This window comes from Camelus dromedarius, chromosome 14 (assembly GCF_036321535.1).
Source record: "Camelus dromedarius isolate mCamDro1 chromosome 14, mCamDro1.pat, whole genome shotgun sequence".
Classification (NCBI taxonomy): Eukaryota; Metazoa; Chordata; class Mammalia; order Artiodactyla; family Camelidae; genus Camelus; species Camelus dromedarius.
The window spans coordinates 57,947,741-57,973,063 of record NC_087449.1 but is presented as its reverse complement, the minus strand read 5'-3'; the positions used below and the strand labels follow the sequence as shown (position 1 = coordinate 57,973,063).

General features: G+C 49.5%; 1 protein-coding gene across 2 annotated transcripts in view; it reads right to left on the bottom strand.

Annotated features, from left to right (window-relative positions):
* The window catches only part of CAPZB (capping actin protein of muscle Z-line subunit beta), a 130,891-nt gene extending 108,139 nt beyond the window's left edge, over positions 1-22,752 (bottom strand). The window contains exon 1 of one of the 2 annotated variants that reach the window (XM_064493987.1): positions 22,603-22,752. In XM_064493987.1, coding sequence (XP_064350057.1) covers positions 22,603-22,605 — 3 coding nt within the window. In that variant the 5' untranslated portion in view covers positions 22,606-22,752. The remainder of the gene's footprint in view (positions 1-22,602) is intronic. The other variant, XM_031464229.2, reaches the window with a different exon arrangement.
* Between the last annotated feature and the right edge of the window lie 2,571 nt (positions 22,753-25,323).

Below are 25,323 nucleotides of genomic sequence, written 5' to 3'. Positions count from 1 at the left end.
GCCAGCTTCTTAGAGGACATGTGCTTCCCTGTTCTGGCCTCAGGACAAGGCTGAGTTTATCCAGTGAGGTACCCTGACTCCATGTGTCCAGGAAACAGGATCTGAAGGACAGGAAGGCACGCTGTGAAAAAGGCAGACTGAATAAATAACCGTCTGTGGAGGTGGGGATCTTTTTTTTTTTTAAATATAAGCACATGTGTAGAAAATATCTGGACAAGTATTTGTATCAAACTCTTAGCAATATCTCTGGGGGTGAAATAAAGGGGTGGTTTCACTTTCCAAGTTACATGTTTCTATGTTGTTCAAACAGAATAAGTATTACTTTTGTAGTCAGAAGAACAATAAGGAAATTAAAGTATGTTTTAAAAGAGAGAACGGGAGATGTGCTTTGATTTACTTCATTTTTAAACTTTCTACAATTCCTTGTTCAGCCTCCCGGCACCTACTTCATTAGTTCCCACATGGTAGAATTTCTTCATCCAAAAAAGGAAAAAAAAGGAGTTGGGAGAAAGAAGTACCACACGCCGGAGCCTACCACGGCTGGGCACCACCGGCCCTTCCGAACAGCTACCAGGGCCACCTGCGGCACCAAGGACTCTAGCCAAAGCCCTGCCACCAGACAGAGAGCACTGGCCTTGAGGAATCAACCCAGGCATCTCTGGCGAGGGGCAATGGGAGCTGTGTTAATCGGGAGCTCATTACTCTTCAGAACAACCTACCTTATGAGGCAGGTTCCCAAGAGCCACATCTCTGTTTCATGGATGGGAAAAGGAAGCTCATCGTCAATGAGAATGAAACTTCATTGAGGCACAGCTTCTCTTATTCACTGTTGGGTCCCCAGCACTCAGAACAGTGAGTGGCTCACGGGAGAATCTCCTGAAGTATTGCTGGTGGATGTGGGAATGAAGCCGCCCAGGCTCAGAGAGGTGGAGCGACTTGCACAAGGTGGCCCAGCCAGGAAGCAGGTGGTAGACAGTCAACTTGCAGGCTCCAAACCCACAAGCCTTGCCATGGGTCTCTACTGCTTGGTGGTACACAAGGGAGCAAGAAGCTGTTTCAGGACCAAGCTCTGCCTCTTCCTCTCTTCCCGAGGCCACTGCCATTCCCTGGAGCTCCTGGCAAGAGCTGAGCTTTGCCCAGCCTGGGCATCGCATCCAGAGGGCATTTCAGTAGGAGCGTGTTCAAAGCAGGCCTTTCATGGAGATTTGAGAAGGAGGACGTGAGCTTGCCAGATGAGCTGGTCTCCACCCACGCCACCTGCTCACCTCCCTCCTAAACCCCCACTGAGCACAACTGTAAAGTCTATTTAAAAACAAAAAAAAAAGGATTCAACTTAAACTTAAGAGTTGTAAATGTTTAAGGAAACTGATGTATTTTTAAAACAGCCATTGCATTAAAAAAAAAAAAGATTTAACTGAAAAAGAGCCTAGAACGAGGCAGACCCAAGTGGGAATCTGAACTCTACAGGAAACTGGCAACATGACTACAGGTGAATTACTTAACATCATTGAGCCTCACTATTTTCACCTATGAAACCTATTCTCACTGGGACCAAATTATGATTAAATCATTATAGTTAAATGAGATGACACATTTACTTAGTATCCTGGATATGATTCCTGGTACACAGGGGAGTTTAATAAGTAAGTACTATTGCTATTAAAGACAAAATCATAAAAATGACTGCACATGAAAGGACTTTAAAAGGCCCATCCAGTCCAATAGCCTCCTTACAGATGGAGACTGAGGTCCAAGGAGGGAAAGTAACTTAGATAACTTCCGATTATCCAATACAGTACTCACCAGGGGGCCTTACAAATAGTGGGCACCCAGAAAACGTACTGTATAAATAATACCCCATTTGAAACAACATACTTACATAACCTGCTTAAAAATCACTTAAAATCACTTAATAGTATTCCCTATGGCTCCCATCTAGAGTAATTTTTTAAACTAAAGAAAATTTCTCAACGGGAGTCAATATTCATGTGGACCTGACTGTCCAATACAGTAGACATTAGCCACGTATGGTTATTTAAGTTAATTAAAACTAAACAAAATGAAATGTTCAGCTCCTCAACCACACCTGCGCATTCCGAGGGCTCAAGAGCCCCATGTAGCTAGTAGTTGGGGGACAGCAGAGACAGGGCATTTCCAACATCACGGGAAGTTCCAGTGGACAGAGCAGTTCCAGGAGAAAACATCCTTAAGCAACGCAGAATTTATTTCCTTAAACAATGGCTTTGATTTCCTAAGTCCTTTTGTCTGCTAACAGCACTACCAGAAGATTAGAAGGGTAAAGATCTCATTAGCCTCCTTGTTTATGAAACTCTGCATATTCTATTAAGCTTAATCTCCCTCCAAAAGTTCAAAACAGTATATCCTTGAGGGGTGGAGGGGTCTAGAAGGCAATGAGGACCAGGGACAGGTCAAAGTGTGACTTTAACAAAATGCATTCTGACCAAACACATAATGTGGGCCACTGTCCTCCACATCCATAAACTGAACTTACTTCATCCAGCCTCACTTACACAGAAGGACTGTAGAAGGGCGGGTATTTACCTCTGCTAAGCACCTGTGGTTTTGGAACAGGACGTGATTGGTATACAAGCTAATTTCCTTTACAATCCTGATGCCAAAACATTCACATGACCCCACCTAAGCCCAACTCAGCCTCACACCCGCCCCCTTCAATGGTCCACGGAGCAAGAAGCCCTATTAGATGGACTCTCTCTGTAGCCATACCCACCTCCATCACCTTCTCGGAGGTCCCAGCAGGCTGGCACCCTCCAGGAGCCAGGAAGACCACTCAGCACTCTCAGTTCCTGAGACTCTAGGGCACATGACCAAACTAGAGTTTCAACATGAATCTTCTCATATGGTGTTGAGGCTATTTCAAAAAACACAGGGTGCAGGAAGGGAGGGTATAGCTCAGTGATAGAGCGCATGCTTAGCATGCACGAGGTTCTGGTTTCAATCCCCATTACTTCATCTAAAAAAAAAAAATTCCTCAAAAAAATAAATAAAATACTAAAAAAACAGGGTGCAGAAGCATTTTTATAATATTTCACTTACATTTCAGGTAAGAAAGGGAAGAGATATTTTTATTTGTTATATCTAAAGAAATGAGGACAAGGAAAAAAAAAACAGGTCCACACAAAAACTCACCAGTGAAGATCTATAGCAAAATTATTCATAACATCTGAAATCTGTAAGCAACTCCAAAAGTCCATCAACTGGTGAATGGACAAACTGGTATGCCCATGCCGTGCAATACCAGAGTCCTACCCAGCACTACAAAGGAACAAGCCAGCAACACGTGCAACAACGTGGATGAATCTCCAGAAACAAAACACGTAGTGAAAGAAGCCAAGCACCAAAGACTGTGTGCTGTGATTCCATTACTATGAGATTACAGAAAAAGCATAACCATAACGACAAAGCAGATCGGTGGCTGTCGAGCGAAGGAGTTGAGGGGAGAGGGGCAGGGAGTGCAAGGGGAGTCAGGGGAAAGTATTTTAGGGGCAAGGAACTATTCTACAACTTGACTGAGGTGGGGGCTACATGATTATTACCAAAACTCATTGAACTGTGCACTTAAAACTGGTGTATTTTATTGTACATAAATAATACCTTAATAAACAGAACAAAACAAAGAGAGACCCTAGAAATACTGAGTGCTTACCCAGGGATAGAGGATTCAGGGAGTGAGGGGCAAGTTGGAAGAGACTGGGCATGAGAGGACAGGACAGAAGGGAGATTTGCCATTCTACAGTGTTTCATGCACACATTTTTACTTCTGAAAGTTGTGACCATATTGCCTTTTCAAAACTGAGTTACAATTGTTTCTGGGGCAGTGCGGTCGAATGCCCAGTTCCTGCTGGTGGGTTACAGGCATGGAAGGCTTCAGGGGGGTGGAGGTGGGGAGGATGAAAAATCTCTGATTCAACCAGAGACACATGAAGAAAACCATCGCCCCCCTCCGCAGCCAGAAGCCAGTACTCCCTGCCCCAGGCCTCCTGCCACCTGTCAGAAAAACAGCAGCTTCCATTTATTGAGCACTTACTCTACCCAGGTGCTACTACTCATCTGATTTGTATCATCTCACAAGTTACGATAAAACCAACATGTCCGGAGCCCTCACTACATGCTAGGCACAGCAGCAGACATTGCACCGCTTTATTTCCTTTAATTAACCTCAAATAGAGCTTGTGATGAGGAACTAGTCCCAGAGAGTTAGATGAAGCCCCAAGTTAAGTAGTTGAAAGTAGAGGAGCAAGAATTCAAACCCAGGCCATCTGGCTCCAGAAGCCAAGCTTTACATCTCTGTCCAAGAACAACTCTGTGACTGGGACAGAAGCAACACTAACCTCTACACCCCTGTAGGCTGAGGATGGGGAGGGAACCCACATCAGACACCACGTGATCTGTGCTCCTGGCCGCCTCCACAGCACAAGAGCCCTGCCAGGAGGGTCTTACATTCCCACGTTACAGGAGGGGGCCAGAGGGACAGAGGGATGTGTGATGCCGCCAGACTCCAAAACCCTCACCCTTTGTACTTGATCAAGCTGCTGCCTTGGCTCACAAGCAGTGAGAGCTGAAACCCAAATAAAAATACACAAGTTTGAAGACAAAATGTTCCTGAGCTCCAATATTTAAAAAAATCTTTCTTTGAGCACATGAAGTACGTGTCCTGGTCAGAGTCCCGAGCTGCTGTCAGAGGGGCTGGGAAGCCATGGAGTTACCACTGAACAGCATCCTGCAAATTTTGACTGTGGAGGGATCCTGGGGCTCATCAGTCCAATATGAAGAAGAAAACGAGGCCCGGAGAGGACACAGCATGTCAGGGGCCAAGATAAGGCGTGAGTTCAGGGTTCCAGACTCCTGGAAAAGTGCTCTTTCTGCCCCTCCAGCATTTCCCAGAGTGTGGCAGGCAGATCACGGGGGTTCAAGAGAGGTTTTAGAAGGGATATGGACAAATGCAATTTAGTGGTTACCTATTTTAATATGCACAGAAAAAAAATGTAACTAGCACATCAACTGTGTGATTTTACAGATGTTTCTGCTTAGAGTAGATTGTGGTGTTGGGCTCAAGACGATTTAAAGAAAAGCATTAATGATAATAAACTGTGCTGGTAGACAGCCAAGTAGGGGAACATGTCCTGCACCACCCTGGGCTCACTCTGGCAACAGGCTAAAGCAAGAAAGAATAAAAGGAAAAGATGAAAGAGACAGAAGGGCGAGTTGAGGGAGCCAGACGAACAGCAGAGTGCGGCTACACGCCATGGTCCCTGCATATGTCGCAGCTCTTGCACGGGGCCCGAGTGCCCTGCAGCACAGGACTTCACTGCACTCACCCCCCTCTCCCAAGCTGATCCAGCCTAAGCCTTCCTGCCCCAAACGCGCTAAGGTCCAAACGCCAAGCACCAGACCAGTCAGTGGCAGTCAATGTCCTGGATCCTACGTACACCCGACTCCAGACTACCGTCAAGGTGGCCTCCCTCTGCGCCCTAGACTTGAGCCAGCTGTCAGTGTTTAATCCATTTCCTTGCCTCAGCCGACCCTCCTTTCTATTTTGCTGCATGTTTCCTCTAAAATCGCAGGACAGGAGGTCCAGAAGTAACCTCCCCCTGCAAAGCTGTCCGGTTCAGAAGAGTCCTATCATCAGGGCTGCTCTGGTTTAAAGGACAATTCGGATTCCACACCAGTGTCCGATACTGGGAAGTATACATAGCTGGAAAACACTGAAGGGTAGCCGGCCTCTCCAGAGCTGGGCCCCTCCCATCCCTGCAGGTCCTAAGAACAGGACGCTCGTCTAAAATGGCCAGGGACACCCAGGGCCTTATCAGGCTGCAGTCAGACTCCCTCCAAGAGACAGGAGCACATACCTGTTTTAAGACAGGAAAAAAGTGACTCCCAAACACTCAAGTCTTATCAGACTTTGGGAAAGACTCACTCATTTACTAAAAACCTATGTATCAAATGATCGTAGGGATTATAATTTCTCTCCACGTCACCTCCTACAAAAATTAAAAATTTGGAAAAAATTCTACTGACATCTTATTTTTAAAGTCCTTACTGTAACTACCTCTACCTCATGAGGTAGGTACCACAAGGGCCACAAAGCAGGCTTGTTGGGCACCTGGTGTGAAAAGTCACTTCTCTTCATTTCCAGAGTCCATATGTGCAAACTCGCTCACTCACTAAACTATGTGTATAACCCCCAAATCAATACTCATGGCACTATCACCGTCATCCACAAACACACACAGGGTGGCGAAGAATCCAGGTTGTCTGATGCACTTGATCCCAGCTGAGTATGAACACGGCGATGCTCTGCCCTCGTGTTCCAGCTCTCGTGCTGTGAACAAGAGCTGTTTTCACAGTCTATTTAGTGCCACCTTTTCCACCTTTTTGTTGATTCTGCTGTTTAAAAACAGCCCCTAAGCGTAGCACTCTCTGGTGTTCCCAAGCACAGGAGGGCTGTGATGCACCTTACAGAGAAATCACGTGTCGGACAAGTCCTGTTCAGACATGAGTTACGGTGCTGTCAGCAGTGGCTTCCATGTTAATGAGTCCACAACATTAAGTGAGGTGTCCTTAAGCAGAAACATACGTAAAACAAGGTCATTTAAAAAAATGTTTCAGACCTCATTCATCTTAGAGCTGAAAATCTGCACCCTTTTGCCAACCTCTCCCTATTTCCTCCAACCCCCAGCAACCACTTTTCTGTTTCTCTGAGTTTGACCTTTTTAAGATTCCACAAATAAGTGATACTATACAGTATTTGTCTTTCCCAGTTACATATTAGTCAAGTGACAAAAAAGCTATCACCAGAGCGTCCCAGGAACCTTACCCTGTTGCCCTGGGAGCAACAGTTCAGGATTTGCTAAATCAGTGTTTGCGGTAACTTCACAGAATGACAACCATGAGCAACACAAACAGACTATACATACCAGAGCAGGGAGACACCATCTACAGGAGCAAGGTCATAACATGCAATAAGCAAATAAGAGCAGGCCGCCCCACCCCACCCCTGCAAAAATAAAGTGCTGTACAAAGGCCCTCACCGGAGAGCAATACATAAAGAGAACTTAGAAACGCCTATTTGCCCGACAACACGGGAATGGTTAGGCAAACGACAGTATTAACCAATTGAAATATTAGTCATTTAAAACGTTCTTGAAGCGTTTATAACAAAAAAATACTTTGCAGAAAAAAAAGCAGGACATAAAAATAATACAGACAATACGAACTCAATCATACAGAAACCTTTTTGAAAACTATGCAAAACAAAGCTGCTGAAGCAATACACCAAAGGGCGAACAGTAGCTGCTGGCAGGGTCAGGTTATGGGCAAATTTGTTTCTTCTTTTCTATATTTTCCAGTTTTTCTGTAAATTAACACATTACTTTTATAACAAAAGAGAAAACACTGCAAACTTTTTTTTTAATAATACTGTCAGATTCCAAAGGGATCCCTTACGGCAGGGAACGAGGAGGGGAAGCTTCCTGGGGTCCCTGCCATTGGTGTTCATGTCCAGCCAGGTGGCCACGTACCTATTCCAGCAGGCTGTGAGCAACTCAAGGCGGGGACGTCCTGTTATTCAGCCCAGCGTCTCAGGGCCTGGCACAGAGCAGGGCACACGGGAGGCCCTCAGCAAATAATGACACGGAGCCTGGCGGGACAGTGAACCAACAGCAAATAACACCCAAGTAAAGAAAAGCCAACTGCAAACCACTCAGGTAAAGGCTGTGCTGTAGGTCAGGTCAGGGGACAGAGAGGCGCTGAAATGGACAAGGGCAAAATCAAAATCGGAGCCTCCTTAGTGGCATAGGACTTCCTTCACAAGGACTTCCCTGCCTCCCTGCCCAGTCGCATCAAGCTCTCCCACCCCTCCCCCTTTCAGCTCCAACAAGTGTACATCACCGTCGGTTCCCCTGAACATGCCGTGTTCGCCGGGACCGCTGCGCTATGGCTCCTGCTGTTCTTTCTCTCTGCTTGCCATGTCTATACCCGCTTCCTCCTGGCAAAGGAGTCCTTGTGTCTCAGCTCACACAAAACACCTCTCCCCTGGGATCCCTGCCTTGATATCTTCTTCAAGGCACCTGCACACACCCTTACAGCCATCCTCTTCCACCCTCCAGCTTCTTTTGTCAGACTATCCCCACCTGAAAGGGTTGCTTATAGATATGGAAAGTATCTTTTTATGCACACCCTCAAGCAGAGCATATCACATATCACAGTTAAATGTTCCTTGTTTGCAGGGACGGACAGATGGATGGATGGACAGACAGCTGGACAGGCAGATGGATGTGGAGGGCTGTGGAGGTCAGAGAAGGCTCATGGGGGACAGGGACAGAACCAGGTCCTGGAAAGTAAGTGGGATGGACACAGGCAGGAAGGAGGGGGGCAAGGAGGGGGTGCTGCCAGCTGAGGTCCAGAGACAGGACCGAGTCAGACACTGGTGGTCACCTCATGATTTAGGTGGTCCACAGGTGAGCATCTCAGATCAACAGTTACTATGTTTATTTGAAGGTGTGCTTTCCACTTATGGTAATGAATATTGGTTTTCCATTTGTGGTAATGACAGTTTCCCTCCTAAATAATTTAAGTTAAAAAAAAAATGAGGCAACTTAAAGAAAAATTAATTAACAGTTCTACACGGAGACAGCTGTGGCAAAACCATGAAGGCTAACCCTAGATTTGGACATTTTTTGCAAGAAAGCAAGGAGCTCTCTCAACCTGGCCAGAACAGGGAGCCAGACGGAGGAAACAAAGCTCTCCAGGCAGGGAGGAGGGAGTCGGATCCCAGGGCCAGTGGGGGCAGCCAGCAGGTAGAAGCTGCAGCACTTGTTAGAGCAAAGTGATGGCAAGAATGAGCGGAGAGAAAAAAACTTGTTCTCTTTGGCCCCCAAATCCCAGTCCTGAGGATTTACCTTAAGGAAGTGACTCAAAAAGAGGCAGGAGAAAAGGAAGGGAAAATGACACAGACATACATACGTGTGTGTAGATAAAGACAATAGTAACCTCTGCAAACAGAGAGTACAGGACAGGGCTTACAAACTGTTCTAATTAACCTTCACAACAACCCTAGGAGGGAGGTATGCTAACATGAACATTTACACAGCTGGAGAACAGGCTAGACTGACTTCGTCTTTTACATTACTCAGCACTATCACAAACTTTTTCCATACTGCTACACAGCCCTCACATTTCACATTTTACTTTTTAAAAGAATTTTGGTGGAGGCGGTTAGGTAATTAGGTTTATTCATTTATTTATTTAGTGCAGGTACTGGGGATTGAACCCAGGACCTTGTGCATGCTAAGCACACGCTCTACCATTGAGTGTAACCTCCCCCTACATTTCACATTTTAACGCCTGCACTACACCCCATGGTATAGATGTACCACCATTTTCCAACCTACTGTTGAACATCCACTTTCCCCAGTGTCTTGTCACTGCGATTCACTGCAGCGTTAAGAGGAGCTCTCAAAGCGACCTGGGTTTGAATCTGAACCTGTCCCTAGATTCCTTCTTTAACTCAGGGTCCTGGCTTTCTGGATGGATCTACCCAACTGCCATGAAGCTCTCTCACAACGTCAGGTTGTAAACTGTGGTCTGTCCACGAGTCCCTGGAGAAGCTTGTGCAAGATGAGTTTTCAAATGGACCTGAGCTTCTGTGGCAGAAAGGACAACAGCCTACTGCGGAGTGTGGAGTCCAGGTTCTGGGGTGTGAGACAGCGGACCCTAGTCCCAGTTGACTGGGGATTCACTGTGAGATCTGGACAATCCACAAGCCCCGTGTGAGCAGTGAAATTAAACGACACAGCAGAGGTTAAGGGCAAAGGCTTTAATGTCAGAGCACCTGGGTTCGAGTCCTGGTTCTGCCACTTATTAGCAATTTTTGTAAAATCTCTAAATTCACATAACTTACAATTTACTTAGAGTCCTAAATTCAGGGGGGAGGGTATAGCTCAAGCGGCAGAGTGTATGCTTAGCATGTATGAGATCCTGGGTTCAATCCCCAGTACCTCCCCTAAGAATAAATAAATAAATAAACCTAATTACCTCCCCCCACCAAAAAAAAGTCCTAAATTCACAGGAGCTCACGCTTAGGAGATTTCTGGGAACTGAAGGGAATAAAGCCTGTAAAGTACTAAGCAACGTATCTAACAGATAACAGACGCGACTGTCATCCTTTCTTATTAACTCCGAGGGCCTGCTGAACACTTCAGCTAATTTGGAATCTGGCTGTACTTGTTCGAACACACAGCCCATCACCTGAAGCTTTTAGAAAGCGCCTTTTTCCTACCCTTAAGAGATTCTGGCATGTAATGAGATTCAACTCACAGAATTTTGGCAGTTAATCCAATGCCTCGCAAGGATGCTAGAGTAAGATTCAAGCCTCACCAAGCACTCTGAGCTCATCACACAAGGGTCCAACACTGTTAACGTGTCCATGTTCTGCCAATTACTCACATGATGGGTGGGCCCTTCCTTGGGGACTACAGCAACTAGTTCTTGTCTGTTTTTTAAGAAATGCTTCCTCAACAATCAGTATGTACCAAACAGACACTGTGGAATCAAACTAAAAGCAGGATCCTGGGGAAACTTCCCGAGATGCTTTTGTGTGCTCTGCATCTGGAATTCAGCAAGCTTAGAAACAACAGCCCATCATATGCAAATACTGAATCATTACATTGTACACTTGAAACTAGTATAACGTTGTCCGTCAATTATACCTCAATTAAAAAAAGAAAAAGCTCAACCTCATTCTTAAAAAAAGAAAGAAACCTATAGTCCATCAACATAAAAGCCTTACAGAGCCAGTTTTATGGGAGGCAAGAGAACAAGGGGATTCTGGTTAGCAGTCAGACAAACCCCTGAAGGTGGTTATTTAAAGGAAGGAAGGAAGAAATCAAGGCAGGTAAGGAAATGGTCAGACACCCGCACCTATCTCGCAGGAACCTCACCTAATGCCGAATGAGAGCACGAGTCAATGAGGCTGCGATGAGCCGAGGCCATGGAGCGCCTGCCCACCTTGTGGATGGGCGCTGACACCCACGCCCCAGCACCCTAAGCTCTCGGAGGACAAGAACCTCTTTCAGTACCTCTGTACGGTTTTATCTCCTGGGGTTGGAGTAATTTAGTTATCCATTGGTCACCCAGGAGGATGGCCAACTATGGCCTCCCTGCTCATCTCTGGCCCCAGCTGCGTGCGGTGTGACACGGACAGGGTGGGGACTTAGTTGGTCCCGAGTGCAAACGCTAGCTTATCCCTGACAGCTTATGCTGTATTATTTCAGAGTCCTCCTGGATGTGCACAAAGAAGAGGAGACAGTGCCGGGAAGAATAGAGACCACACAGCACTGAGGGCCTCAAAAGCGATTCCACACCCTGACTGCGGGTTAGAAGTTACTACGTGGGCATGGGGCTCCTTGTAAAGGAAGAACTGTAACCACTGCACATTTACTCTTGTGCATCTTGAGATGGGCTCCAAGGCAGCCACCTAACAGCCTGCTCTGAGCTGCAGCAAGTTTAAAAAGTGCTAAAGAACATTTGTTAGAACCATCAACATAAAGTATTTTCCTCTGTACATGAAAATGACACCCTTGGACCGGCCTCCAGTGTGTACTGAGGGCTGGATTTTGGCATCAGAAGGATGGAATTTAAAGGCCACCTCTGCCCCTTAGCAGCCGTGTGACCCTGTACAAGATGTATTTTAACCTCTTAGGCCTCCACTTCCTCAACTGCAAGATGGGGGCATGACCAGGGCTATGGTAAAGATTACATGCCTGTAACATTCAGCACCGAGGGGCTGACCCCCTCCAAGTCCCCTCAAGTGATAAATCCTCTAAGTGAATGTGCCAAGGCCAGCTCAGCTGAATGGAGTGCCCAAGAGCAAGCACTCAGGAAGCCAGAGGTCAGGGCCTCTCCTGAGGGTCATCATGACACTTGCATTTCAGCTTTATGGCATTCCTTAATACAGGCATTTTACAGTCAGTCCGAATCTCTGCCTTATAGAATGGTGCCAACTTTCAAGACAAATGATGAAATCCCTGTAGATAATGAGGAGCCCATATAGGAGGCCTGAGCTACAGCATTTCATGAATATTACTCTTATTCAATCCTCTGTGAAGAGGAGAATATTATGCCCATTTTATTGATGAGGAAGTTGAGGCTCAGAGAGATAAAGTTCAAGCTCACAGAGTCCCTAAGCAACCAGATCCAGGGGTCCCCTTCCACTCCACTATCCAGGCTGCCTTCCAACAATCGTGTTTTCCCTCCATTTTCCTTTATCTTGCCTCTTTCTAATACTCCTAAACTCCAACACTCTATGTATCCTAACATCAAACACATGTCCTTAAAATAAAATATTAGATCCCCAAGGCAGTGCAATCTTACGGTCTACAGCAGTTCATAAATGCAACACTGGTTAGTAGCAGCTGAGAGCCCCTACGAAACCTGCCACCTTCAGAAAAGGAAGAAATGGACCAGAATATCCTTGGGGATGGGGGTGGAATGAGGATCACTGATAGTACCACACTCTACCACCCTCAAAGGCTCTGGGCACCATATATAACTGGCACCCCAGTGCTGGCCACTCATGCCAAGAAGAAAAAAAAAGAAGTCATTTTCCAGAAGAGTGACGTTTATTATAACCTGGAACAAAAGCACCATTTCAAGTAACCTGTTCACAAAGAGGCAGGTGCCTGCTCTGCAAGGCCCATGACTAACAAGGGTTTGTTTCCAGGGGTGTGGGAGAAGCAACACTTCTTCCGTGAGACAGACCTCGACGGGAAGTCCAAACTCCTGCCAAACACACAGCAGAAGGAGTCTCCATGTTTTTTGGCTCTAATAACATGCCAAGAGTCCATGTCGCTGATAATAACACGGTATAGTTAACATAATAGTTAATGTTATCCTGGGTCTAGCTTTACATGTATTAACTCATTTAATCCTCATAAAATCTATCAGGAATAGATGCTTTTACTCCTACCATTTCATCGTGAGACAAGGAAATGGAGGCAAAGAGTAAAGGAAGCTACCCAAGTCTGCAGGCTCAGACCGGAACCCAGGCAGTCGGGCTCCAGAACCTGCCCTTCACTGCCCTGGACTCTGGAATCAAGATCACCCTAAATGCTAACAATGGCCAGTCGCGTGACTTGGGGTCAAGCGTTCAGTGCCCACCACGTGAAAAGCCCCCAGTACCACCAGCGCAGTGAGGACCCGTGTTCCCACCAAGCCCTGATCTCGCCAGAGCTGGCACCTCCGTCTTCAGCACCAGGGTGGCCTGGCCAGGGGGAGAGCGCTGATGCCACCCCGAGGTAGACCTCGCTCAGCTCCTTCCATTCTTGTCACTCCCACCAGAAGTGATGCCGACTGACTAGGAGCCCAACATTGACTTCCTGAGAAGCCAGGTTCTGCCCAGGGCTCAAATGCAAAAGGAGATCTGGACACTTGCTAGAAAGCCACACTCCAGTACTGCCCTGCCCCAGTGTCTAGTCTGTATTAGGCTGAACCACGTGAAATGCTGCTGTTCAGCCATCTCTGACCTAGGAAAGCGGCAGCTTCATTTGGTTCAACCTACTGAGGGGAGGGCACTCACCTTTATTAAGGACCTATTAGACAATCATTCATTCAACACCATGGAGCCATGGTCCCTGTGCCAGGGAGACTGTAACACGGTGACAGCACTCAGTACTGAGCCATTTGTCTTCCCTCCCGAGGATAAGAAACAGAACTTAACAGGCATTGTGAGGTAACCAACTCACCCTGCTCAAGGTCATACAACTATTAAAATGGGCCAGTGTGGTCTCTCCCCTCAGGTTCCCCTGCGCCCGGACACTGTGTGGTTCCCTGGCTGCGAGGGGCTTCACAGGAAAAACCTGTAAGGTTTCGTAAATACAGGGCTGTCATGGTGACCGGGATGCACACAAAGAACAACTATGCTGCCCAGATGCCAAGGGACACCCCAACCAACGGCAGCCAGAACACAGCTAATAAGTGAAGGTTTAGCAGGTGTCTTTTTAAAAGACAGATCGTGGCTCAGAAAGTTCCAGCTGCTTTCATTTTCAACCTGAACCAAAAAACTCTTTTAACTTCTAATCTAAACTCAGACTTCTTCAGCCACCATAGCTCGATCTATAGGTGAACCTCATCTATTAAAAATAAGCATCCTGGTGGGTCCACACGTGAGCGATGCAGGCCAGCAGAGCTCAACAGGCGTGAGTGGGATGGACCTGGACTGGAACGCTGACTCTGCCAATACCTAGCCAGGGCCCTTAGGCAAGTGACTAAACCTTTTTGAGCTTCAATCTCCTTATCTGCACGATGAGGAAACAGACCTCACAGAGTTGAGTGAACCAGAGACAGTGACTGTGCACCCAGCAGAAACATGGGCAGACAGAAGGTGGTATTGTGACCAACAGAGTCCAGGAGGGACACCCCTGGGAGGAAGACTGCGGTCTCAGGGCAACTCCAATTCCTGTTCCTCAAGACCAAGTCAGAGCCTCAAATTTTAGGACTACCTGGGCTCCACACTCCCTATGGAGGAAAGAGATTTCAAGACGGGAGCTGTCTGGAGAAGGATCCAGAAAGAAGCAAGGACAGCGCACGTTGGAAACTCTCCTAGAGCAGAGCACCTGGAGCGGCCGAGCCTGGCCACTGCTGTGTCGGGGTGTGAGATTCTCCGGGACAGGTCCACATGCAGCCCCAGGGACCACACACGATCACACTGTGCTCAGCAGAGAAGCAAGGGACTGGAAAGCGACAAAGCGACAGGTGAGACAGAGAAATTCAGGAGGAGCTCCTTCAGTGGCCACAGTGACTTTTTACCAAGCTCCTCCTCTCAGCTCCTGAGCACAAAACTGCAAGCAGGAAGCCCGTCCACGTGAAATCAGATATACCCATCCAGGGCCAACGCCTCAGAATGGAGAAGCCTTGAGTAGCAACATCGCATGCGAGCAAACCAGACCTGAACCCTCTGGCTACGTCTCACGGCTACGACAGAGAAGGAAAGAGGGGCCTCCGGTACCACCAGAAAAAGCTTGATTCCCATGGGAGGCTGCCTGTGAGTCACTAACCCCAGCAGAAAGAATACCTGCAAATGCATCTTTACATAAATGTAAGGGAGGGTAACTAAATTTATTTATTTATTTTTAAAACGGAGGTACTGGGGTTTGAACCCAAGACCTCGTGCATGTTAACCACAAACTCTACCACTGAGTTACACCCTTCCCCCTAAACCTAACATTTTTAACTAAAGATATTTCACTTGGTAACATAATGAGTCCTCTGCCTGAATCCTATGGAGACCTCTAGGACAGTAAGCTCAAATGCTGCTAAATAACAATACTTTCAGAGCAGATCCTAACTCAGAAGGGTCCTGCAGAGTTCAGTGCTAAAAGAGGAACTTACAGAGGAGTTTAAGCAGTGGGTGGAGAAGTTTAGGGTCTGAGCCAGGGGAAACGACCGCTTGCAATCTGCAGTGTGGTAAGACCTGGGCGGCCAGAAAACACTGGGCTGGAAGGCCTTACGGTTGCCAGCCGTGGACAAGGGACTCTACCTCTTGGGGTCTCAGCAGGACAGGTGGCTACTCCCCCTTGCCTTCCAGGCTGCCTGGGAGGTTACATGAAACACCATCTATCAATATTAACCATCCGTGTTAATAAAAGAATCAGATAGTGGCCAACATGCCTGCTGCACCTACAAAATACCAGGCATCGCCTACACCTCCTACATACAAACTCAAGCTTCACAATAACCCCCACGGGGCAGGTGGATGGAAATGCCGGGGTTGCTGCCCAGAAGAAACAGAACTACTGGGCTGGAAGTTTATCACTAGAAAGTTGTACATGAAGGCTCTTCTCACAGGTTTCAGAGCTGTCAGAGTACTGGGGTGGGAACAGGAGGGAGCAGGGAGAAGTCACTGGTTGCTGTCCCTGTACCTGGGCCCAAGTCAGTCAGAATCTCAGATCTGCCCATTTCCATCTGCCTCCTCTATTTAACTTAAGACCTGCGAACTGTTCTGATAGGTCTGACTGCTCAATGGGCGTCCCTGGAATGAATGACCTGATGGAAAACACCTGAGCGGCAGAGGCGCCGGTGTCCAGACCACAGGCTAGGGGCAGACAGGCCTCAGCCTCCTCGCCTGAGGGGTGAGGGTGGCGTGAATGCCTGCCTCACAGGGCTGCTCTGGGTACTTTTGTATCCACTGAAAACGAGCCCCTGGAACTATTACAGCCGCCTCACAGCCCTGCTCCCCCTGGGCAGGTGGGGCATGTCAGGTGCTAGTTTGCCCAGAGCCCCAGGCAGCACAGGTTGGGCAGGACTCAATGTCACTGCAGACACAGGACGGCCTGTAGCACCACTGGGCTAACAGACTGAAATCCCCGTTCACTCACTAGTAGGATATCGAGGTTTTGCAGACACCACTATCCAGGATTTAAATGGCCCAGAAATAGTTGTTGGGTCAATGATAAAGCACCCTCGCAGAATGCCCGAACAGGAGAGCCCGGAGACAGAAGCTTCGCCCTCAGCCCAGAGGTGGTAAATCGTAATGGCTCACTTTGTCTTCCTATCTTGATCTTTCTCATCCATCCCTTCCTCTCCATCCCCACAGCAACTCGGGGGCCATTACCCTTAGAACCTCACCAGCTGAAGCTTGTGAAACCTCCCTCCCAGGCCCTCCCTCCACCCCACGGCCAGATGACTCTTCCTAAAATACCATGACTCTGCCAGCCTCCTCAAATTTCTACCTGCCCTGTCAAAAATCTAACTGGCTCCACACTGTCCCAGATCAAATGCAAACTCAGCCTAGCAACTCAGGCGTCCGCAACTCCCTCCAGAGACTGAGGTTCCCCGACTGGCCATACAGTCTGTGGCTGGTCCCCACACTCATAAGGCTGATGGTACTCCTAACCTCTGCTCTTGTTTCAGGCTCCTGCCTGGAAAGACCTCTCCCTGACTGTACCCCACCCCATTCTCTCTTTCCGGGCAAAGCCTCCCTGGGCTTCACACCCAGCCCCGACCCACGCTGCTCGTGGGCTGGAGTGGTCTGCAGGGTTTCATGGAGGAGGTGGACTACGAGCCAAGCCTGCAGGGATGGGGGGGGGGGGCGCGTGGCCCTTGTTAAGCCTTTCCCACCACTACTTCCTTCCTGCTGCACTTAACTTTCTTGATGCATCTTGCCTCCCCTTCTGGATTAGGGGACAGGGATTATGGCTTCTATTTGTGTCCTTATTCTGCAGTATAAAGAATAAGACAAATAATAATCCTAGCTACCACGTACTGTGTGCCAAGCACTGGATTAAGTACATCACAATTTTCACTTCATTCTCCTAGTATCCCTATAAAACACTATCTTCAAGCTACACATCAAGAAACTGAGGCTAAGGGAGAGTAGGATCCTCACTTCAGGTCACATACTAAGTGGCAGAGGCAGGACTCCAAGCCAGGTCTGCCCAGCCCCAAAGCCCATGTCCCGCAGAGGAGGCTGCAAACAAAAGGCAGCCTCCCAGAGTGCTCACCACTCATTCGTGCAGTGTCTACGAGGCACTGGGCAAGCGCCAGGGGGCCTGTGCAAGGTGTGGGGCGGTTGGCGGGAACCAGACACACAAGGTCCCTGTTCTTATGGAGCTCACATGCTCTGGCCCCGGTCCTGTTCCTCTTCTTCCAAGCCTGGAAGAATGCAAGGGCTCAGGTCATAAGGGGCTCCAATGGGCACAGACGAAGCACCCAGACCTGAGATATAGCTTCAGGCTACGGAAACACATAGTGTCCAGAGCACAGGGAGCCTTGTCTTTTGTGGTGAAGTAGAGCCTCAGGTTCCGTCAAGGAAGTGCTTCAAGACACAGCCCAAAGCCAGGTGAGCTTCCAATAAGCCTTGAGCAAGCAGTAAGGAGTGAAGGAAAGGTGTCCCTTTAAATTCAGAAAACCCAGTTCTCCACTTGGTAGCTACAGAGGGACTAATCACATACCTTTTTGAACCTCATCTGTACAATGGTGATAATGATAATAGTAATAGTTACTATGTATATAATTATCAGCTAGGTGCTGTCCACAGCACTTGACACGTATCACCTCATTTCATCCTCAGAACAGTCTCACGAGGAGGTACTGTTATCATCCCAAGGCCGTCTGGCTCCGAAGTCCTAACATCGCCCACCATGCCGCTCCCCCTGAGGCTGAACCTTCCTGGTCGGGCCGTCCCAGGTGGGCTACAGCTCCCAGCAGTGTGCCTGGCACACGGTTAAGCCTCCATCTCCCCACATCCAGGGGTTAATCTCTAAAAGGTGAGGTCTGGAAATGGCACTGCTCCTGCTGGTCTTAATGTGGGCAATCTCAAACCTGCGCCCTTTGGACTTTCACACCCCACTCTCACTGGTAGGATCCGCCACAAGGAGATATGGGACAAGAGCCTGCACCTGCGGGTCCGACTGCTCACTGTTTCTGAGAACAGGAGTCAGGTCAACCCGGACCTGAGTCCTTCAACCACTTCAGCATCAAATGGGGGAACGAGGTAGAACCTAAGTCACATTTCTGGATTATAGTAGATCCTCAATCAATGGTAGCCCAGGTTAGAAGGGCAGGGCTTCTGTGGGACAAGATTACGCTCCCAGCTGGAGAGCCTCTGAGGGAACAGACTGTGTGCGCAGTGCAATTCACTTCCGCAGTAGTGGCAACAGATCAGGCACACTGCGAAGGGCCTGGCCTGAAGCTGGCACAAGCCCCAGCTTTCTCTAAAGTCTTCCACGTTATCTCACGCGAGTGTGCATGCAGTTACATTAAACAAGGCTCTCCTTCCTTAAACTTGAGTGACACGCCTCCCCGCCAAACAACATAAGTGGGAAGGCAGGGACCTTTGCTTGTCTTGCTCCTCACTGCATCCTCGTCCCCAGCACATAAAGCAGCACAGAGAGGGCACTTCATAAATACACGGTACATATACAGTGAACTAATGTCACCTTAAAGCTTCAAAGACCTGCTAACGCACTTCTGAATTTGTCTAATGGCAAGCATTTCCCAGCATGTGAAGCAGGAGTCTCAATGGTCAAAGTACCTGCCCAGCCACCATTCCCTTTTCCATCAGTCATCTGTCCTCTCCCCTCCCCCAAGGGATGTAAAAGTAGACTAGGACTTCCGAGTTATAAATAGGAATATCTACTTTCAAACATATGATTTAGCATCTCCTTTATCTCAACCTATCGATTGTTGGCTATTTTCAAGCATTTCACCAAGAGCGGCCTGGCGGGTCTAAATGAACAAGGCTGTAAATGCACGTGGGGTCTGAGAGGAGCACTGTATCTCACCCACACCAGGAGACCAGCCAAGACACATTAGTGTCAACTACACTGTTTCACCTTGTAACAATATGACAGGCTTCTCCTACCAACTCCTGTCAAGCCAAACTATCTGGGAGCTGGTGGGGGAGGGATTCACTCATGCCGGGGCCTCCCCTGCTACAGCCCCACCATCTAGCACCAGAATCATAACTCTAAATTGGAACAATAATTCCTAAGTTAGAAGCTAGAGCTGGGTAAAGTGCTTTGAGACTGTAAAGCACTTACAGACAGTGGTGAGATTATTACCTGCTAAGAGAATGCAAATAAATTCCATCTGCCCATGCATTCATAACCGATGCCAACAGAAATCATGCAATTTACTCCCAAGTCCAACGCATTTTAGATTCTCAAATCACTATTTCCCTCTGTAGATAACTCAGATCCATCTGGTTTCTCTACCATCTAACCTATTGAAAATAAAACCCACCATGGTTTTAATTCATTTACCTATTATTATGCAACCCCACACCACCATTTGTGTCCTACCCGAAACGTCTCCAGTTTTACTAGTCAGAATATTCAAGCTGGGATAAACTGAACCACAAGCAGTCGGAAATACTTATAAGCCTAGGGGATACTAAGAACAAACTACTGAGAGAATGAGTATAAAATCCAAGTGGCTGAATTCAATATACACCCCAAAAGAGAGCCCTCCAAGCTATTTTCTTCAGTGCCAGGTACTGTTGTAGGCCACAGGGATACAGACCCGGAACATAAGACAAAAACCCCTGCCCTCAAAGAGCTTATGTGAAACAAGCCTGCATCACCACCTTACTATTTCACTATTAAAGGACAGCACTCTGCAAAGGACCAGGTACACAATCAGTAGTCAGCCAATGATGCCCCTCCCTTGCCATCTCTGAGTACCCATTATCACATTTTCGACACAGTGTCCTTCATACCCTCAACACGTAAGCAACCTGGGACAAGGGGAAGGATGAGGTTCAGAGCCTGCCAGATGTGCTTCCACCAACTAAACATCTTGAGTAAGTTACTCCACACCCTGAGCCTCAGCTTCTTCACCTATAAAATGGGGACAGCAACTCTCTCAAACAGCTCTGTGTGGATTAAACAAGCAGAGCACAGAGCACAGGCCTGGCACCTAGTAGCCCCCCACCACCCCCAAGAAATGGTAGCTTTCTTCCTCCACCCCTTCCAGTCCTTTCAGATCGTCCAAATAAGATCCTAATATAGGACTCCTGAGAAGCCTCATGTATCATCGTGCTCCTTCTGGATCATTAAGGCACTTTCCTCTCACATTTGGAAACTCAGGCACTGAGGGCCAAGGCAAGATGCTCTCCCCACTCCCCCACACCCCCCAGATATGCTGCCCTGAGTAGCCCCACCTGGCCACCCCCACCATTCTCCCCTGCTTTTGCCCTGACGGCAAATTTATAAAACCTCACTTTGCTTTTTAAGTCCTTACCCAAAAACTGTCCTAGAGAAGTCTCTCCCCACCAAGGCCTGGGGCTGGGCCAACCCTGACTGCAGCCAGTTCTCCACCAATGCTCTCAGGGAAGTCCAACAGCATTAAAAGCGGCAAGGGCCACCTTTTCAATCAACATACAGGAACGCATTAAAAAAAAAACAACTTAGCCACTCTGAATTAGTCACCCTAGTTCAGCAGCAATATCCCTTCCTTAAACTAGGAACCAATAGCCTCAAAACCCTTTGGGGCCCAAAGTCCACAAGCAAACATCTGCCTGCACTGGGCAGAAGGAGCAGGGGGATGGCCCGAGCTCTCAGTCCCGTCTCCAAAGAGTCCTTGGCCACTGCAGGCAGGAGCCCTCTGGCCCCTCCAACCTGGGTGTCAGGCCTACCCTGCAGAAGGTTCCAAAGTGGAGGGAGGGCGGGCTCACGTGTCCAAGCTTAGGTGAAACCTCTGGCCAGTCAGAGCGCCCCCAGATCACCTGCCTTCATTACCAAAACAAACAGCACGAGTGGTTCGAGCTCTCTCCCTGGGAGTCTGGCTCACCGGATCCGAGGCGCCTCCATAATCAGCAGTTCCAACCCTCACGAGCTGACAGTTGAGGGGAAAAGGGAGGCTGCGCCTGCTGGGGTGCATCGTGTCCGGGCCGTATGGTGGCCACGGGGCCTGGGGACCCCACAAGGGCGGCGGCCTCACAAGGGCGATTGTGCGTTCATCCCTGTACCGTCGGCTCCCCCGCCCTCATCCCACCGCTCCCACTCACGTCCAGGCGCCGCGGGACCCGGCCGCCAGGCGGGACGCTCCGCCAGCACCGAACCCCGCGGCACCAAGGCGGCGGCCGCGGGAAGGGCCAGTAGAGCGCCGTGCTGCCTTCCGGGCACACAGATGCCCGCCCTGCCCTCGCTCGCTCCCAGGCAGCCTTCCGGAAGGGGCACCCCTCAAACCTGAGAAGGCACAGCCCCGGGACCCCTCCCCACCCCTACCCAGGCTGGAGAGCTCCTCTCGTTTCCTAGTGGCGGCAAAGAAGGTTCACAGCAGGTAGAGGGGAGGGGACCACCTGGGTTGGGGGCAGGGCAGGGAGCAGGGCCCTGGAGGGAGGGTAAAGCCCAGGACAGAGTGCGGCTGACGCAGGCTACGCCAAGAGTGCTGAGAAGTCCGAGGAAGGGGATCAGCGGGTGGGGGGAAGGGTATGACGTCCAGGCAGGGGCCAGGGGCGAAGGGGTGGGGGTCCAGACTTAAGACCTTGGAAAGAAGAGGAAGATTTAGGCTGAAGACAGGGACGGAAGGGAACAAATACGGGCTGAGGCCACTGGAGGAGAGGTTGACCGGGGTCCGGACAGAGACCATGGAGAAGGGGGGAGATAGGGGACAGAGGCCTAGCCTAGACCATGGGAGGAAGAAACCACGGCCTAGCCTGGACTGTAGGGACGGGGGATGGGGACCTAGCCCGGGCCACGGGGAGGAAAGGAAATCACGGCTGCGTCCCCGGAGCGGGTACCTGGCCTGGACCACGAGTCCAGGAGGGTCTAGCCTGGGCTATGGGGGAGACTAGCCAGGACCCAGAGGTGGAGTGTGGGAGTCCAGCTTGAGCCAAGGTTGGGGGCTGGGAGCTGGAGGTAGGGTCGCTGCCCACCCAAGCCTCCGGGGCCGACGGCCCCCTCTAGAGCAGGCAGGGATGGTGTCTACCTGGGCTCCGAGACCCCGCCCCTCCCCCACCCGAGGGGAACCCACCCTTCGAGGGCCGGGGATGGGCGAGGAGAGAGGGACGTGAGCTCCGGCGGGGACCCCGGGCTTAGGGGAGGGGGGGCGTCGGGCTTTTACCATGGTGGCGGCGGCGGCGGCGGTCCCGGTCCCGGCGTCTGTGGCTCTCCCCCCCGCAGCAGGGCCCAGCGCTTCCACTTCCCCGGGTGCCCAGGAGTGAACATCCGGGTCAGCGCCCCCCTCCCCCCGCGCAGGGCCGCCACCACCTTCCTTCCCCGCCCCGGCCCGGCCCGGGCCCGCCCCCACGCAGCCGGCTCTCGGCCAATGAGCGCGCAGGGCCGCGGCGATCGCCAAGTATGGAGCGCGGCGCGGGGGGAGGAGCGCCGAACGGGGAAGTGAGGGGCGGGGCCCGCCGGCGGGGCGGGGCGCGGCGCCCTGTGGGCTGGGTGGGTGGGCTTCGGGGTCGGGATGCCGGGTCGCGGCCAGGCTGGGGCCCCTAGGGGCCTTCTGCCCGCAGCTGGACCCAAGCCCCGGCCTTGTGGGTGCAGAAGCAGGGGGCAGCAGAGGGACCGTGCCCTCCTGCCTCTGGGCGGGGATGCGGAAGGCACTGGGGCTGGGATGGGTCAGTCCCTCCCCGCCCCACCCGTTGCACGCGCTCGCCCCTGCGGCGGACCCGGAACTGGTGCGGCCCGCCGGGCCAGCCCATGCCGGACAGAGAGCCTCGTGAGCGAGCCTGAGATGAAATCCCAGCACTGCCACTTGCTCTGTTTGGGATCTGGAGCAAGTCCCAAAAAGAGCATCAGGCCACACCACTCATACACCAGGCCATGACTGAGGCACCAAAGAAAACAGAGGTGAACAGGACATTAAGATGCTCTCATAGCTACCTGCTACAGGACAGCTGTGGGGACCACACAGGTGGAAATTAGAAAACCCGGCTCAATAAAGGTTAGATGTATTTTTAGATTTGCTACAGAGAATCCACCCATTTGTCCAGTGGCGCTGCCTCATTCCACAGAGTGACTCAGAAATTCTTTTCTTTTTTACCTCTTCATTCAACAAATATTTGTGAAAATTGGTTTAGAAGGCAGGAACCTGGGATGCTGCCAATAATAACTGCCTTCCCTCACTCACTCTCTTCTGTGCGATTCAAATCAGGTCACTTGTGAGAGGATTGTAAACTGTACGGTGTGACACAAGTGGCAGGAGCTAGTACCAAAAGCCAGGCCACATCCTAGGCTGGTGTCCTCGGGTAGCTCAAAGTTGAGTAAAAGTTGCCACTGGCATAAAAAGTGATACAACTAAGTCCCACAAGAATGACTCAGATCTGCTTTACAGGGATTCAGAGAAGGGCTTGGCACTGTGAAATTTTTACTTTGTGAGTATTTATTGAGCATCTACTGTATACAAGCACTGCTCTAGGCTCCAGGGATGGAAAAATGAATAAGACAGTTCGTGTTATTGCAGGGCTTGAACCCTGGGAGGGGAGACAATCAGCTTCTAAATAAATATGGTGCCAGGTGGTGGTTAGAGATGTGGAGGACAATCAAAGTGAGGGAACAGGCAGGCAGATTAGTGAAGTGGGGCCAAGGGGGCCATGGGGACAGTCCCATGGTACAAGGAGGTGGAGGTGTCTAGCCCCAACTGAGTGAAGGGGAGAGCCCCGGTTGCTGAGGTCAGAGAGGGGAAGAGCAGTGACAGGATCTGGCCTGGCCTTTCCAAGGATCAGGAGGCTGCTGGGTTCTGCATGGACTGTAGGGAACTAGGGCCCGTAGAAAGCTATTTCTTCACTGAAGACATTTTAAAATTTATTTTAAAAGCACTTAAATGAGGCTTCCTATGTGATGGATGCTGTTAAGCACTTTGCAAATAATAACTCATTTAATCCTCATAACAGAGGCTGGAGGAGGTAAACGCAGGGTAAGACAGCAGAGAGATGCAGGCACTTACAGCAAGATAGTTGCCTTGGGCGTGGCAAGTTCTGGATTTTTGCTGATAGACTGGTGGTAGGCACGAAAAGAAGAAAGGAGTCAGGATGATGCTAAGATTTTTAGCTTGATCAACACTGGATCTGTTGATAAATAACATTTATTGATCTGTGGAAGATTGCGGGAGGAACAGGGGTTTGGGTTTTGGTTGGGGGAGGTGAGTGGGAAGAGTCAGTTTGGGGCAAGTAATGTTTGAGATGCCTATTGGAAATTTAAATAGAGATGTCAAATTAATAATCAGATGTGGAAGTCTACAGCTGGGAGAAGCTGGGGTTGGTGATAATGGTATAAGAACTGTCAGCTAATAAAGATATTTCAAGGTACTTAAAAACACAAGACACTAGGTGAGCTCACTTAGGAGGTGAACGTGGAGAGAAGAGATTAAGGAGAGAGGAACCAGCAAAGAGCCTGAGGAGGAGCAGTGACTCGGGAGGTGGGAGGACCATGAGAACATGGTGTCCCTCCTGGAAGCTAAAGGATAATGGCATGAAAGAAAGTGTTGCAAAAGAAATGACATTTGAACCGTTTACTTACAGAAATAAGATGGAAAGGAAGCCTTGTTGTTCCAAATGCACTACCTTTGTTTTCTCACTTAATCCTCATTACAACCCTATGAGGGCAATGCTCTTATTTCCATTTACAGATGAGGGAACTGAGGCCCAGAGAGGTTAAGTAACTTGCCCAAGATCACAGAGCTAATGATTTCAAAGCCAGGAAGTCTGGGACCAGAGCCCACAGTCATAACCCCAGGTCTGATCACATTGCTCCCTTGCTGGAAAACCTTTGGAAGTTAAGTTATTTCATCATAAGAAGGCTCAGGAACCAACCCACTCAGGGACAGGCTACTCCATCT